Here is a 17358-nt window from a genome sequence, read left to right as displayed (position 1 = left end):
CGGTTCATAAAGGGAAGGGAACGCCCAAAAAACATTATTTTATTTTTATTTTATTTGATCTATGTTCCTTTAACAATTGTGAATGATTTTAAAGTTGCCAACGCAGAAATACTGTACGGTATCAAATGATCTTCTAATTGTCTTTGTACTGCCGATGAAAATGATAACAGCGTTTTTGTCCTCCTCTCCTCCCTGCGCGCTCTGTGGGTTGGAACCATCATGCTTTGAATTTTTTTTTTATTTTATCCTCAAGTACCCGTTATAAATGAGCTGGACCGGACTTGTCACTTCCAAACGTCGTGGCTACGATGCTCGGCAGCGACGAGTGCTGGCAGCCGATGCTCGACTTCTGCGAGTCCAGCAAGGAGGCAACGAAACGGGAGAGGGAGAGTTCTTCTTCCCTCTCGGCGTCGTGCCGCCGCCGCCAAGCTGGGGGTCGGAAGAAGGTGTTCGTCCAGCTCCAGCCCCTGTGAGGAGGCAGTCTCCTCCCAGTGATGGTCACGGGGTAACCTGAGGGGGTTGAGACTGCGCCGCACGCTACCATCAGTCTAGCGCGCTGGCACCAGGAGGATGGGACGACACGTCGGCGGCTGCGGACTGCGATGCGGTCCGCGTTGTCGTCGTCGCTTTCGTCGACGAACATACCGACCGACGTCGGGTGTAAGAGTGCAAGAAGTCGTTTAGTGCGGTAGGGCCCTAAAACTCCTTGGGCCCGCGGTCTGCTCCCAATATCGGCAGATCGTTAAGTCCAACATACGCCGCGCGCCCCCTAGGTGCGGGAAACTAGTAGGATGTTCGGCCCGAAAAAAAAAATGAGCCCGTCACTGACAACATCTTGACTAATTAAAAAAATATTGGAGAAGATCTAACCAACAAATCTCAAAAACTCGTTTCAAAGATCGTTAGATCTTTTGACGTTTGATCAAAGTCCGAACGATACAAAATATACGGGATATTTTTATACTATTTTCAGTATCTTAATACATATTTTATACGCGGAGAAAATTACCTGTCACCAGCAGGTATACGCACAACTTTTATTTTCAATAATTCCATATGTTTGTGTTGTGTTTGTGTGTGCTTCAGATTTTCGCGAGTCTCTTTAGAAAACTTTAGAGACAATATAAGAAATATTTAAGAATTTCCCAGAAAATTTAATAAATAATATTATAATGTTTTGAGCCTATGAAGTAAAAAACTGGTCTTAAACTGGTCTGTGAGGTAGCTTATCAGGAGCTCCGAGTGTTTTGCGCGAGCCCTAAGGACGAATAAATGGTATTGTCGATGTCCACTGCAACGCAACATAATTAACTTAACAATTTCTAAGATTAAAACTTGGTTTAAAAATAGAATATTGGATCGAATTGTTTGAGCTAACAAAAATAAGTATTTATGTGGCGGCGCTTTGACTTTTTTAGAGTGGCAACAGCCCGAGCGCTGACAGTTGACAGATGACAATTAGCAATTAGCGATGTCCCCAGACAGCTGTGGGCGCTAGTATAAGTGTATAATCTATGGCTAGTATGCAACCTCAGGACTAATCGGACGGCATCGCAGCTGTACATTGCCTGTTCGGTGGAATGTCAGCGACATATCACTAACCTTTTTGTTATTGCTGATGGAGGAACTGACGGGCCACCTGATATTAAGTGGTTACCGAAGCTCATAGTCATCAACAATTTAAATGCGGCCACTCATATTGACACACAGCAGAAATAGACAGGCGATAAGTGAACAGTGAATAAATGAAGGGCGTTAATTATAACTATAACTTTATTTCAAGTAATAAAACAGTTGACTGTTCGATCGTGTTATTTTGGAACAAATTCTCCTTACCTACGTTTTATTAAAACAATAAATCGTGAAGAACAAACCCAGTAGACAATTGAAAAAAATACTAATAAAAAGCTACATTTTTTTTAAATATTTAATCAATTTTTGGCCACAATTAGAAAAAAATTGTTAGTAACATTGCGACTGATTCTCAACTCTTTACTTTTGATCTCTCTAGGATATTATTTATCACTTATTTACTTAGTTTCTTAGTGCCTATCTCTTCAGCTTGTCTCACGGTGTCAGGTAAAGAATCGCCCGCAGTGTCAGGCACTAAGAAAGTCGCTAACCCGGCAAATATTGCTGCTCCACAAAAAATCATCATTGGGAGTCCGTCCCAATATACCTTCTGAAAAAATATAATATAATAAAAATATGTCGAATGTCCTATGGTTTTATTGAAACGCTGATAATTTTTTTTTATAATTGTGGAAACCTCGTCAAGTATTACATCATTCCGATAGAGGCACCCGTCACGTGCGGACGTGCTCATCGACCACTCGATCGCCCGGTCTTTGTTCGCCCGGCTTTTGTTAGCCCGGCCATTGTTCGCGCGGCCTGTGTTTGTGGTACATCTGCCGACTAAGTGCTCTTTCTGGAAGTTTTTATTTGTTTTGTTTCCTTTTGTTGTTTCTGTGTTCGTGGTACATCTGCCGACAAACTATTTCCTGGAAGTGTTTCATTGTTCTGTTTCTTTTTGTTATTTCCGTTTTGTTGTGTTTTTTCTTTGTCCTGTAGTAATCGTGCCGCATCGCCACCTGTGTTCAATAGAACCGCTCAGGTCCGAGAAGTTGGGGCCTCGCCGCAAGGCGAGTGTTTTCAAGACCCGGGGCCGCCCCACCTGGGCACTCAGCGATCATGGACGCTGTATTCGCGGAATTCCTCCGACTTCGCCACCCACAGCTCGCCTCAGAGTTTCTGGCCTTCAAGGCCGATCACACCGCGAGCCCTCTCGTGGACTCCGCCGAGCTCGCTGCTCCTGCGTCGCCTGTACCTGCGTGCAAAGCTTCTGCATCGAGCACCGCAGCCTCCGTCGTGCCTGCCGTTCCCGCGTCGCCTATACTGGCGAGTAAAACTGCTGCGTCGTCCGCCGTGGCCACCGTTCCAGCAGCGCGATCATCCGCAGCCTCCGTCGTGCCCTCCAAATCACCTGCTCGTAGGTCACCTGCGCCCGCCTCCTCGTCCTCCGACTCTGACTCGGAGATGGAGGTCGACCTCGCTCCCGCCTCATCGACGGATGGATTCACCCTGGTACAAAAGGGTAAGAAGCGTGCCGCGGAGTCTCGAGCTCCCGCGGCCGCTAAAATTAGCAAAGCCGCGAACGCGTCGCGCCCCCGCCCTCAGACTCCCGTTGCGCCTCCAGCCCGTGCCACTCCGTCGCCGCGTCCGGTGGCACAAAATAAAACCCAGACCCCTCCCCCGGTAATCCTCCAAGAGAAGGCAGCTTGGGATCGAGTTTCCCTGGCCCTTAAGGCCAAAAATATCAACTTCACGAATGCCCGTAACCTCGCGAACGGCATTCAAATTAAGGTTCGAACACCCGACGACCATAGGGCCCTCTCTTCTTACCTCCGTAAGGAGCGTATAAGTTTTCACACGTATACGCTCCAGGAGGAGCGCGAACTCCGTGCCGTCATACGTGGCATCCCTAAAGAGTTGGATGCCGAGCTAGTCAAGGCCGACCTTCTCGAACAAGGCCTACCGGTTAACTCCGTACACCGCATGCACACAGGTCGCGGAAGGGAGCCATATAATATGGTTCTCGTCGCCCTCCAGCCTACCCCCGAGGGTAAGCAAATATTCAACATCCGAACGGTCTGTAGCCTTTCCGGAATCGCCGTCGAAACCCCACACAAGAAAGGCACACCTAGCCAGTGCCATAACTGCCAATTATACGGGCATTCTTCCCGTAACTGTCACGCGCGCCCCCGATGCGTCAAGTGTTTAGGAGATCACGCCACGGCCCTCTGCACTCGCGATCAAAAAACCGCGACGGAACCGCCTAGCTGCGTCCTGTGTCGTACACAGGGTCACCCCGCAAATTACCGCGGATGCCCCCGAGCCCCGAAAATAAATCGCCGCGTCGCCCGCCAAAACCGCCTCCGAGCTTCCGGCCCAGACATCAAAGCCTCGGCACCCTCTGTGTCGCAGGCTAAGCCAGCGTTCGTTCCGGCGCCGGTGCCCAGTGTCTCGGCTTGGGCGAAACCGCTGCCGTACACGAACACGGTTACAACTCCCTCCTCCGCGATTCGTCCCGCCCCCGCAACTCGTCCCTCTCCCGCGACTTGCCCTCCGACCGCGTCCGACAATCTCGCTTTAGCGATCGACTTCTTTCAGTCGATCAACTTTGAGCGCGTTAACGCTTTGGGCGACGCCATTCGCGCTGCCTCCACTGCACAACACTTTATCGCCGTTGTGCAAGAATACGCCGACGTATACGCGTCATTAAATACGTACGTCCTCCCCTCACTCCGCCGGTAATCAATGGCATATATAAGTAGAATAAAGCCCCTATCCGTAACGATAGGATTTTTTAACGCTTACGGTCTCGCAAATCAACGTGATCAGGTTTCTGACTTTTTGCGTGACCATCAAATTGATATCTTTTTAGTGCAGGAGACCCTACTTAAGCCCGCGCGCCGTGACCCTAAAATCGCGAACTATAACATGGTCAGGAACGACAGGCTCTCTGCTCGTGGTGGTGGTACCGTCATTTACTATAGAAGAGCCCTGCATTGCGTCTCGCTCGATCCTCCCGCGCTCGCTAATATCGAAGCATCAGTGTGCCGAATCTCACTGATGGGACACGCGCCGATCGTTATCGCGTCCGTTTATCTTCCACCGGATAAGATCGTTCTAAGCAGTGATATCGAGGCGCTGCTCGGCATGGGGAGCTCTGTCATTCTGGCGGGCGAACTAAATTGTAAACACATCAGGTGGAACTCACACACCACAACCCCGAATGGCAGGCGGCTTGACGCGTTAGTCGATGATCTCGCCTTCGATATCGTCGCTCCACTAATACCGACTCACTACCCGCTAAATATCGCGCATCGCCCGGATATACTCGACATAGCGTTATTAAAAAACGTAACTCTGAGCTTACACTCGATCGAAGTAGTTTCAGAGTTAGATTCAGACCACCGTCCCGTCGTCATGAAGCTCGGTCGCGCTCCCGACTCCGTTCCCCTCACGAGGACTGTGGTGGATTGGCACACGCTGGGCATCAGCCTGGCTGAATCTGATCCACCATCCCTCCCGTTTAACCCGGACTCTACCCCGTCTCCTCAGGATACCGATGAAGCCATAGACATCTTAACGTCACACATCACCTCAACATTAGATAGATCATCGAAACAAGTTGTAGCGGAGGACTTCTTTCACCGCTTCAAATTGTCCGATGATATTAGGGAACTCCTTAGAGCTAAGAACGCCTCGATACGCGCCTACGACAGGTATCCTACCGCGGAAAATCGTATTCGAATGCGTGCCCTACAACGCGACGTAAAGTCTCGCATCGCCGAAGTCCGAGATGCCAGATGGTCTGATTTCTTAGAAGGACTCGCGCCCTCCCAAAGGTCTTACTACCGCTTAGCCCGTACTCTCAAATCGGATACGGTAGTAACTATGCCCCCCCTCGTAGGCCCCTCAGGCCGACTCGCGGCGTTTGATGATGACGAAAAAGCAGAGTTGCTGGCCGATACATTGCAAACCCAGTGCACGCCCAGCACTCAATCCGTGGACCCTGTTCATGTAGAATTAGTAGACAGTGAGGTAGAACGCAGAGTCTCCTTGCCACCCTCGGATGCGTTACCACCCGTCACCCCGATGGAAGTTAAAGACTTGATCAAAGACCTACGTCCTCGCAAGGCTCCCGGTTCCGACGGTATATCCAACCGCGTTATTAAACTTCTACCCGTCCAACTCATCGTGATGTTGGCATCTATTTTCAATGCCGCTATGGCGAACTGTATCTTTCCCGCGGTGTGGAAAGAAGCGGACGTTATCGGCATACATAAACCCGGTAAATCAAAAAATCATTCGACGAGCTACCGCCCGATTAGCCTCCTCATGTCTCTAGGCAAACTGTATGAGCGTCTGCTCTACAAACGCCTCAGAGACTTCGTCTCATCCAAGGGCATTCTCATCGATGAACAATTCGGATTCCGTACAAATCACTCATGCGTTCAACAGGTGCACCGCCTCACGGAGCACATTCTTGTGGGGCTTAATCGACCAAAACCGTTATATACGGGAGCTCTCTTCTTCGACGTCGCAAAAGCGTTCGACAAAGTCTGGCACAACGGTTTGATTTTCAAACTATTCAACATGGGTGTGCCGGATAGTCTCGTGCTCATCATACGGGACTTCTTATCGAACCGCTCTTTTCGATATCGAGTCGAGGGAACCCGCTCCTCCCCACGACCTCTCACAGCTGGAGTCCCGCAAGGCTCTGTCCTTTCACCCCTCCTATTTAGTTTATTCGTTAACGATATTCCCCGGTCGCCGCCGACCCATTTAGCTTTATTCGCCGACGACACGACTGTTTACTATTCCAGTAGAAACAAGTCCCTAATCGCGAAGAAGCTTCAGAGCGCAGCCCTAGCCCTAGGACAGTGGTTCCGAAAATGGCGCATAGACATCAACCCAGCGAAAAGTACTGCGGTGCTATTTCAGAGGGGAAGCTCCACACGGATTTCCTCCCGTATTAGGAGGAGGAATCTCACACCCCCGATTACTCTCTTTAGTCAATCCATACCCTGGGCCAGGAAGGTCAAGTACCTGGGCGTTACCCTGGATGCATCGATGACATTCCGCCCGCATATAAAATCAGTCCGTGACCGTGCCGCGTTTATTCTCGGTAGACTCTACCCCATGATCTGTAAGCGGAGTAAAATGTCCCTTCGGAACAAGGTGACACTTTACAAAACTTGCATAAGGCCCGTCATGACTTACGCGAGTGTGGTGTTCGCTCACGCGGCCCGCACACACATAGACACCCTCCAATCCCTACAATCCCGCTTTTGCAGGTTAGCTGTCGGGGCTCCGTGGTTCGTGAGGAACGTTGACCTACACGACGACCTGGGCCTCGAATCAATTCGGAAATACATGAAGTCAGCGTCGGAACGATACTTCGATAAGGCTATGCGTCATGATAATCGCCTTATCGTAGCCGCCGCTGACTACTCCCCGAATCCTGATCATGCAGGAGCCAGTCACCGTCGACGCCCTAGACACGTCCTTACGGATCCATCAGATCCAATAACCTTTGCACTAGACGCCTTCAGCTCTAGGAGCAGGCTTAGGGACCTCGGTAACCGTACTCGTCGAACTCGACAAAGAGTTCGCCGTGCAACCTAACCCATGAATCAGCTCGCTGAGTTTCTCGCCGGATCTTCTCAGCGGGTCGCGATTCCGATCCGGTAGTAGATTCATTCGCGAAGCAGCTACTCTTGAGTTGTTAGGTCTCCTTCGGAGGCGCTCGGGCAGCTGTTAGCAAATCCCACCCCTCCTGGCTGAGCCTTTGCTCGCCCACCTGTCCTGGTGAAATTGGAAAGGCCTCCGGGCCACCAGTAATCCTTCAAACATAAAAAAAAAAAAAAAAAAAAGTATTACATTTAGTAGTACACTAAGTACTATAATATAAAAAAAGTAATCGATTATAATTACCATTTTCCATTTATTTCCAAACGGGCTTTATTAGTGAAACCATAATATTATGGTTAGCACGAGTATAAGACAAGTATCGTTGAATGATTAATTAAATTATATAATGATAAAACTAGCAAACATTTGCAAACACGGTTGTTACAGCTAATTGTACAATACCTGTTTATGTAAGTTTATTGTGATTGTGATAGTTATTTGAGAGATATGATTTTTGAACTACTACATAATTGTTCCATTTAAAGAAAAGATAAAAATTATGTTAGCTTATAAAAAAAATCTAGCATGTGTACTTCAAGGCCAAATTTTAGAATTTTCTGAATAAATTAAATAAGGAAGACCACAAATTTCTGAGATAGTTTTCCAAGATCTTGTCTTTCCAAATGTAGTTATACATATATGAACTACGTAGATTTAAAATAAACTTACCAGTAAAGGAGTCTGCGGCGCAAGTATGGACCCGATCCGTCCCAAAGATGAACATAAGGCTTGCATTGAATTTCTTGTCTGTGTGGGAAACAACTCAGAGGTGTACATATATGTTATGTTAAAACAGAAAGACGATACCAGCTTGCCGCATGTGTAAACTACAATTGACAACCATGTTTGATCTGAAAAATATAAAATCTAAACTTATCCGAGGAGTTTGTCTGTTTAGGTTCAAATTATCGTCTAGTGGATCTAATTAGTCTGCTAATCTAGATTAACAAAAACACTTACTAAGTGGCAAGAATGGTTGAACTATATACATCGCCGCTCCAACGAAAAAAGATATTAGCAACGGTTTCTTTCTCTTGTATTTCATCATAACAAACATTATTAACACGTTTCCCGGCCCGTCGATAATGGCAACAATCGCAAAATTCATATATTTATTCCCTTGTAATGATACCGAGTTGATTGTCATTCCATAATTTACGAACGTCGAGGTCGCCCACCAGGTCGTGCAAACGAAAAATCTCAACAATAAAGTCTTTGACGCAAATGTTGTTTTCAGTAACTCCGTAAGAGCCATCTCTTTTTCATCTTCATAGACCATCTTATCTAGCGCCGTTATATCTATCTCTATCTTGTTCTTCTTAGCTGCGTTCTGTAGTGTTTTTACTGCTTCCTCTTTTCTACCTTTCGTTAATAACCATCTCGGGCTTTCGTCTATTAGAAAACTGTAGAAAATGAACAGCAAAGATGGTGCGTAAATGACTCTTAGGAACGTCCGCCAATACTGTACTTCCCATGCGACAAAGGCCAATATTGTACATCCAATGGAAAATCCGAAAAATGATATGATGTAGTATGGAACGCGTTTTCGAGTTTCGACCATTTCTACCGCTATGAATGCAAAAATATTACGTTAGTCAAATTTGTTAAGTTTCACATTAAATTATCAGTTCAAGCCTGTGAAAATGCTTTGACTACTTTTACTGACTTCAGAAATAGAAGCTAAAATATCCGCCTTACAAATTTCAAATAATTTTGAATAATAAAGTTATAATACACCAGACAAACAACGAAAGCATTTTTTATTCAAATTGTTTTGTTTACGACCAACAGAGCTAGCTTACTCTTTCCAGCGGTTTCTGTTGTCCTTTTTAGTGCATTAAATGGGTAAACAATTAATTAGGCATTTCTTGATTTAAAATAGTTACCGGAATCCAAGAATATAGTAGCAATGTGAATGGCGTCACCCACTCAGAGACATGACGTCAAAGTCCCAATCTTTCGCTCATCTCATTCTCGCCATCTTTTTTTTTTTTTTTTTTTTATGATTGAAAGTTTACTGGTGGCCCGAAGGCCTTTCCAGTTTCACCAGGACAGGTGGGCGAGCAAAGGCTCAGCCAAGAGGGGTGGGATTTGCTAACAACTGCCCGAGCGCCTCCGAAGGAGACCTAACAACTCAAGAGCAATTGTTTCGCGAATGAATCTACTACCGGATCGGAATCGCGACCCGCTGAGAAGATCCGGCGAGAAACTCAGCGGGCTGATGCATGGGTTAGGTTGCACGTCGACCTCTTTGTCGAGTTCGACGAGTACGGTTACCGGGGTCCCTAAGCCTGCCCCTAGTATTAGAGCTGAAGGCATCTAATGCAAAGGTTATTGGATCTGATGGATCCGTAAGGACGTGTCTAGGGCGTCGACGGTGACTGGCTCCTGCATGATCAGGATTCGGGGAGTAGTCAGCGGCGGCAACGATAAGGCGATTATCATGACGCATAGCCTTATCGAAGTATCGTTCCGACGCTGACTTCATGTATTTCCGAATTGATTCGAGGCCCAGGTCGTCGTGTAGGTCAACGTTCCTCACGAACCACGGAGCCCCGACAGCTAACCTGCAAAAGCGGGATTGTAGGGATTGGAGGGTGTCTATGTGTGTGCGGGCCGCGTGAGCGAACACCACACTCGCGTAAGTCATGACGGGCCTTATGCAAGTTTTGTAAAGTGTCACCTTGTTCCGAAGGGACATTTTACTCCGCTTACAGATCATGGGGTAGAGTCTACCGAGAATAAACGCGGCACGGTCACGGACTGATTTTATATGCGGGCGGAATGTCATCGATGCATCCAGGGTAACGCCCAGGTACTTGACCTTCCTGGCCCAGGGTATGGGTTGTCTAAAGAGAGTAATCGGGGGTGTGAGATTCCTCCTCCTAATCCGGGAGGAAATCCGTGTGGAGCTTCCCCTCTGAAATAGCACCGCAGTACTTTTCGCTGGGTTGATGTCTATGCGCCATTTTCGGAACCACTGTCCTAGGGCTAGGGCTGCGCTCTGAAGCTTCTTCGCGATTAGGGACTTATTTCTACTAGAATAGTAAACAGTCGTGTCGTCGGCGAATAAAGCTAAATGGGTCGGCGGCGACCGGGGAATATCGTTGACGAATAAGCTAAATAGGAGGGGTGAGAGGACAGAGCCTTGCGGGACTCCAGCTGTGAGAGGTCGTGGGGAGGAGCGGGTTCCCTCGACTCGATATCGAAAAGAGCGGTTCGACAAGAAGTCCCGTATGATGAGCACGAGACTATCCGGCACGCCCATGTTGAATAGTTTGAAAATCAAACCATTGTGCCAGACTTTGTCGAACGCTTTTGCGACGTCGAAGAAGAGAGCTCCCGTGTATAACGGTTTTGGTCGATTAAGCCCCACAAGAATGTGCTCCGTGAGGCGGTGCACCTGTTGAACGCATGAGTGATTTGTACGGAATCCGAATTGTTCATCGATGAGAATGCCCTTGGATGAGACGAAGTCTCTGAGGCGTTTGTAGAGCAGACGCTCATACAGTTTGCCTAGAGACATGAGGAGGCTAATCGGACGGTAGCTCGTCGGATGATTTTTTGGTTTACCGGGTTTATGTATGCCGATAACGTCCGCTTCTTTCCACACCGCGGGAAAGATACAGTTCGCCATAGCGGCATTGAAAATAGATGCCAACATCACGATGAGTTGGACGGGTAGAAGTTTAATAACGCGGTTGGATATACCGTCGGAACCGGGAGCCTTGCGAGGACGTAGGTCTTTGATCAAGTCTTTAACTTCCATCGGGGTGACGGGTGGTAACGCATCAGAGGGTGGCAAGGAGGCTCTGCGTTCTACCTCACTGTCTACTAATTCTACATGAACAGGGTCCACGGATTGAGTGCTGGGCGTGCACTGGGTTTGCAATGTATCGGCCAGCAGCTCTGCTTTTTCGTCATCATCGAACGCCGCGAGTCGGCCTGAGGGGCCTACGAGGGGGGGCATAGTTACTACCGTATCCGATTTGAGAGTACGAGCTAAGCGGTAGTAAGACCTTTGGGAGGGCGCGAGTCCTTCTAAGAAATCAGACCATCTGGCATCTCGGACTTCGGCGATGCGAGACTTTACGTCGCGTTGTAGGGCACGCATTCGAATACGATTTTCCGCGGTAGGATACCTGTCGTAGGCGCGTATCGAGGCGTTCTTAGCTCTAAGGAGTTCCCTAATATCGTCGGACAATTTGAAGCGGTGAAGGAAGTCCTCCGCTACAACTTGTTTCGATGACCTATCTAATGTCGAGGTGATGTGTGACGTTAAGATGTCTATGGCTTCAGCGGTATCCTGAGGAGACGGGATAGAGTCCGGGTTAAACGGGAGCGATGGTGGATCAGATTCAGCCAGGCTGATGCCCAGCGTGTGCCAATCCACCACAGTCCTCGTGACGGGAACGGAATCGGGAGCGCGACCGAGCTTCATAACGACGGGACGGTGGTCTGAATCTAACTCTGAAACTACTTCGATCGAGTGTAAGCGCAGAGTTACGTTTTTTAATAACGCTATGTCGAGTATATCCGGGCGATGCGCGATATTTAGCGGGTAGTGAGTCGGGGTTAGTGGAGCGACGATATCGAAGGCGAGATCATCGACTAACGCGTCAAGCCGCCTGCCATTCGGGGTTGTGGTGTGTGAGTTCCACCTGATGTGTTTACAATTTAGGTCGCCCGCCAGAATGACAGAGCTCCCCATACCGAGCAACGCCTCGATATCACTGCTTAGAACGATCTTATCCGGTGGAAGATAAACGGACGCGATAACGATCGGCGCGTGTCCCGTCAGTGAGATTCGGCACACTGATGCTTCGATATTAGCGAGCGCGGGAGGATCGAGCGGGACGCAATGCAGGGCTCTTCTATAGTAAATGACGGTACCACCACCACGGGCAGAGAGCCTGTCGTTCCTGACCATGTTATAGTTCGCGATTTTAGGGTCACGGCGCGCGGGCTTAAGTAGGGTCTCCTGCACTAAGAAGATATCAATTTGGTGGTCACGCAAAAAGTCAGAAACCTGATCACGTTGATTTGCGAGACCGTAAGCGTTAAAAAATCCTATCGTTACGGATAGGGGCTTTATTCTACTTATATACGCCATTGATTACCGGCGGAGTGAGGGGAGGACGTACGTATTTAATGACGCGTATACGTCGGCGTATTCCTGCACAACGGCGATAAAGTGTTGTACAGTGGAGGCAGCGCGAATGGCGTCGCCCAAAGCGTTAACGCGCTCAAAGTTGATCGACTGAAAGAAGTCGATCGCTAAAGCGAGATTGTCGGACGCGGTCGGAGGGCAAGTCGCGGGAGAGGGACGAGTCGCGGGGGCGGGACGAATCGCGGAGGAGGGAGTTGTAGCCGTGTTCGTGTACGGCAGCGGTTTTGCCCAGGCCGAGACACTGGGCACCGCCGCCGGAACGAACGCTGGCTTAGCCTGCGACGCAGAGGGTGCCGAGGCTTTGATGTCTGGGCCGGAAGCTCGGAGGCGGTTTTGGCGGGCGACGCGGCGATTTATTTTAGGGGCTCGGGGGCAACCACGGTAATTCGCGGGGTGACCCTGTGTTCGACACAGGACGCAGCTAGGCGGTTCCGTCGCGGTTTTTTGGTCGCGAGCGCAGAGGGCCGTGGCGTGATCGCCCAAACACTTAACACATCGGGGGCGCGCGTGACAGTTACGGGAAGAGTGCCCGTACAATTGACAGTTATGGCACTGGCTAGGAGTGCCTTTTTTATGGGGGGCTTCGACAGCGATACCAGAGAGCCTACAGACGGTCTGTGTGTTAAAGATTTTCTTACCCTCGGGGGTAGGCTGGAGAGCGACTAGAACCATATTATATGGCTCCCTACCGCGACCGGTGTGCATACGGTGCACAGAATTCACTGGTAGGCCTTGTTCTAACAGGTCGGCTTTTACGAGCTCTACATCTAACTCTTTAGGGATTCCGCGTATTACAACGCGGAGTTCGCGCTCCTCCTGGAGCGTATACGTATGGAAACTTATACGCTCCTTACGGAGGTAAGAAGAGAGGGCCCTATGGTCGTCGGGTGTTTGAACCTTAATTTGAATGCCGTTCGCGAGGTTACGGGCATTCGTGAAATTTATATTTTTGGCCTTAAGGGCCAGGCAAACTCGATCCCAAGCTGCCTTCTCCTGAAGGATAACCGGGGGAGGGGTCTGGGTTTTATTTTGTGCCACCGGACGCGGCGAGCTCGCCATCTTTGAAAGCAAAGCATATATGACAGCATTGCAGCAGACATAGACTTGATGGTGATACATACAAAACGTTCTACTACCCGCAATTACAAATATTCACGAGTTTTTCGCTTTTGATTTTCATCACACGGTGACGATGATAGCTAAAGCAAACAGGTTCTTGAGTAAAAACACCAGCAAACACCTATAAAGTGTCGCACCCTCGGCCAAGTGAGGCGATAATTTAGGAATGGTGTTTGGCAGGAAATGGATGAGAGAACCAAAAACCCAACTCAGTGGCGTAAATTAAAAGGGGCCTATGCTCAACAGTGGACCACTGTTGATGCTGACGAAGATGCTATCCTTTCAGCGTTGTGTTCGTTTAATAGTAAGTTTTAAGCACATATTTTGTTCAAGAAATTGGTCCTTCTCTGAGGAATAGCCGGCATAGCCTCATTCTTTAATAACAGTAACCCGGGGTTTTATCCTTAAAGCCACGATAACTTTTATATTTTCTTACTCTTAAACGCCCAAACGTCATATTTGTAGAGAAACATAATCACCGCTCCAAAATTAATTGCAGCTTAAGTTAACTTAGTTTTATGAAGCTTTATTTGCGGCTTGTGTTAGGCAACCATTCATCCGTATTTTAATCTACTTCATTCGTACTTAGAATATAAACAGGGGAGAAAATATCGCCAAAGGCAGCTTCCAAGATCTCGAATACAACATACAACCAGTACCACGCTGATGCGCTCTTGGCTAATCCAAGTAGACCTCCCAAAACGCCGGTTATGATAACGGCTTTTTTTCGACCTAACCTGGAAAAATAATAAATTACGATTAATGTAGTGGAAGAGGTATAATTAGCCCACCCCGTTATTGTAATTCCATAGAATTAGGATATTACTGGTGGAAGGACCTCTTGTGAGTCTGCACGGGTAGGTACCACCGCCCCGCCTATTTCTGCAGTAAAGCAGTAATGCGTTTCGGTTTGAAGGGTGGGGCAGCCGTTGTAACTTGTACTTATGTACGCGCGTAAGAAGTTATACTTTATTTTTATTTAAGTATTAAATAATTAATAATAAATATTTAACGTTAATAATTTAATAATATTTAGTATGAATTATATTAAATAATAATTTTGTCATTTATATTACCAAAAAATGAATGCTAATAACACTTTTTTTATGAGTGTACATGCGCGAAATTTCACCTGCGGCTATCTTCAGACTCGACAAGTTACGTCAGTCGTATTGTAATGAGCGATTTAATGGGCAACTTCATTCTATTATTTTTGTGTCACGGTGTGCGCGCTTCGTAAAATTACACTCTCATCAATTTTTCATAACGCGCCTAAAGAAGTATAACTTCAAAAATCTATGCTTAAATACTCGCCATTTGAATGTCCACAAATCCAACGATACTTATACATAACTATAATATGTGGTTCAATGAAAACAATTTTTTTCACTTGTTAAAAATAAGAATATCAGTTATGATAACGTGAAAGTATACAAAACGTAAATTTTTTACCTGTCAGACAAAGATCCTATGATTGGCAATCCAAACATATAACCCAAGCTATGGGCGGTACCGACAAAAGTTCTTTTCCATTCCTCACAGCCTAGGTCGTACTAAAACGAAAATATTGGAAACATAACACGTGCAAGACACGCTCAACAATAAGAACAGATAGAAATAGTTTTTAAACATGTACACAATACTCCCCACGATGAATGTAGAGCTACCAATAATTACGATTATTACTACCACGAGAAATGACTTTGAAGTTTTAGTAGAAACCACATTGTTATCTCCTACTGATTGCTCAAGAATAAATGGAAGAGACATATACGCAGCATTACTTACCGAAGTTACAAAAATACTGCACCACCTTGATTAATTACTACAGAAATCGGCAGCACAATTCTACATCTACCCTTTTTTTATTTTTTTTATTGCATAGATGGGTGGACGAGCTCACAGCCCACCTGGTATTAAGTGGTTACCAGAGCCCATAAACATCTACAACGTAAATGCCGCCACCCACCTTGAGATATAAGTTCTAAGGTCTCAGTATAGTTACAACGGCTGCCACACCCTTCAAACCGAAACGCATTACTGCTTCACGGCAGAAATAGGCAGGGTGGTGGTACCTACCACTCACAAGAGACTCACAAGAGCTCCTACCACCAGTAAAACCTAGTCTAATATTACAATATTTAATTAGAAGTTTATTTATTACTACACTTACTTCAGCTACGAAACTATTCGGTTGGTCGTAAACGAATTCTGTACATTTTGATGAATTGATTTTACCACACGTATTGTTCTCAAAGAGTTCGTCTTTACATCTGTAAAAGATAATTTTTCAGTGAATTGACTGTAGAATTTTTAATAAAATGCCATCTCGTACGTGAGCTGTTCTCAATCGCTCACGTTTGAAAACGAAATGTGATCTTCTGCTGATTTATTGATTAGATAAGAACCGATGGACTTTCTTGTACACTTTGAAGAATATTGACGCGTGCGGAATGGCACGGCGATGCAAACTGCGAACGTGTGGTCCATCATTGAAAATCGCGCTACGACGATCCAAATATGTATTATTGTTAACAATATGGGTATACACAGGCGTTAGTGTATGAATAAAAGCAATAATTTATTGGCATTAGTTGTAACGCGATTGAGTTCTTTCATGGATGTTTTTACTTCGCGAATGGCGATTGGTACGTATAAACCTCAACTTACAACTGAACAACATATTAACATAGACCTATTTTTTCTCCTATATTTTGCGTAATCACTGGTGGTAGGACCTCTTGTGATTCCGCATGGGTAGGTACCACCACCCCGCCTATTTCTGCCGTGAAGCAGTAATGCGTTTCGGTTTGAAGGGTGGGGTAGCCGTTGTAACTATACTGAGACTTTAGAACTTATATCTCAAGGTGGGTGGCGCATTTACATTGTAGATGTCTATGGACTCCAGTGACCGCTTAAAACCAGGTGGGCTGTGAGCTCGACCACACACCTGAGCAAGAAAGAAAAAAAAAATCTTCATTAAATAGAGCTGGAATATGATGTTATTGTTATCACTCCGATAGCTGGTGTATATTTTCTTTGTAAAATTTTACTTTTCCGACCAGATATTTGTTTGGCAAAGACGTTTTATCTCTATTAGTTTTGTCAAATAAAATTAGAAGATATGCTTCGTTATCGCATCATGAGCACTTACGGTACGCTATACTCACGAGTCTTTGAGCAGCAGATGACTTACTATAATGAAGTTTTACATATTTAATTAAATATTTAAACGTAGAACAATTAAAAATTATAATAGATTCCTTCTTTTGCTCCGCAAGGTTTTTTTTATTGCTTAAATGGGTGGACGAGCTCACGGCCTACCTGGTGTTAAGTGGTTACTGGAGCCCATAGACATCCACAACGTAAATGTGCCACCCACCTTGAGATATAAGTTCTAAAGTCTCAGTATGGTTACGACGACTACTAACAACAAAGATTATTAACCTATAGCTGATCTCTTCGGCGGCAAAAATATAATTTACGGAATACAGTCCATTACACAAATACGCTATGGCCAGATATACCATCAGCTCGCCGTGGTACCGGCCGAACATGCGAAAATTCACTAAAATCTCATCTAAGAATGACGTCATTCTTTCTCGGGTTGATTCCGCACTGCACTCTTAGAATAATAACTTGAAACTGAGATGCAAATGCATAGTTTAGTAATTTGGCACGTATTTACAAAGCAATTAGGTAATAAATCCCAATGTACACACATTTATGTCTGCTTACATCATTTTATCAGTATTATAAATATTGATAGCGAATTTTATGAGGTAGTTGGCGACAAGCTTAGGTGTAAG

The 17358-nt window shown here is 46.4% G+C and overlaps 1 protein-coding gene across 1 annotated transcript; it reads right to left on the bottom strand.

Annotated features, from left to right (window-relative positions):
- Positions 1–206: 206 nt before the first annotated feature.
- Positions 207–17209, bottom strand: LOC101740637 (organic cation transporter protein). The gene is made up of 7 exons (XM_038014925.2): positions 16997–17209; positions 15723–15822; positions 15002–15102; positions 14135–14286; positions 8221–8829; positions 7930–8111; positions 207–2182 (listed from the first exon to the last, which is right to left on the bottom strand). Exons 1-7 carry the CDS (start codon positions 17143–17145, stop codon positions 2027–2029), a joined length of 1449 nt encoding a protein of 482 aa, XP_037870853.1. The 5' UTR covers positions 17146–17209; the 3' UTR covers positions 207–2026.
- Between the last annotated feature and the right edge of the window lie 149 nt (positions 17210–17358).

The sequence above is a fragment of the Bombyx mori genome, chromosome 13 (genome assembly GCF_030269925.1).
Source record: "Bombyx mori chromosome 13, ASM3026992v2".
In the NCBI taxonomy this organism is placed as follows: domain Eukaryota; kingdom Metazoa; phylum Arthropoda; class Insecta; order Lepidoptera; family Bombycidae; genus Bombyx; species Bombyx mori.
This window is presented reverse-complemented; position numbering and strand designations above follow the sequence as displayed.

Bases quoted from the DNA above. Each gene is read 5' to 3' on its own strand.
- LOC101740637 (XM_038014925.2), bottom strand. From the start codon at position 17,145: ATGACGTCATTCTTAGATGAGATTTTAGTGAATTTTCGCATGTTCGGC. The intron at 15,823-16,996 runs GTTAATAATCTT...TATCTTTTACAG, and splicing joins GCCGAAGAGATCAGCTATAG to ATGTAAAGACGAACTCTTTG. The intron at 8,830-14,134 runs GTACGAATGAAG...TTGCATTCATAG, and splicing joins CTCCCCTGTTTATATTCTAA to CGGTAGAAATGGTCGAAACT.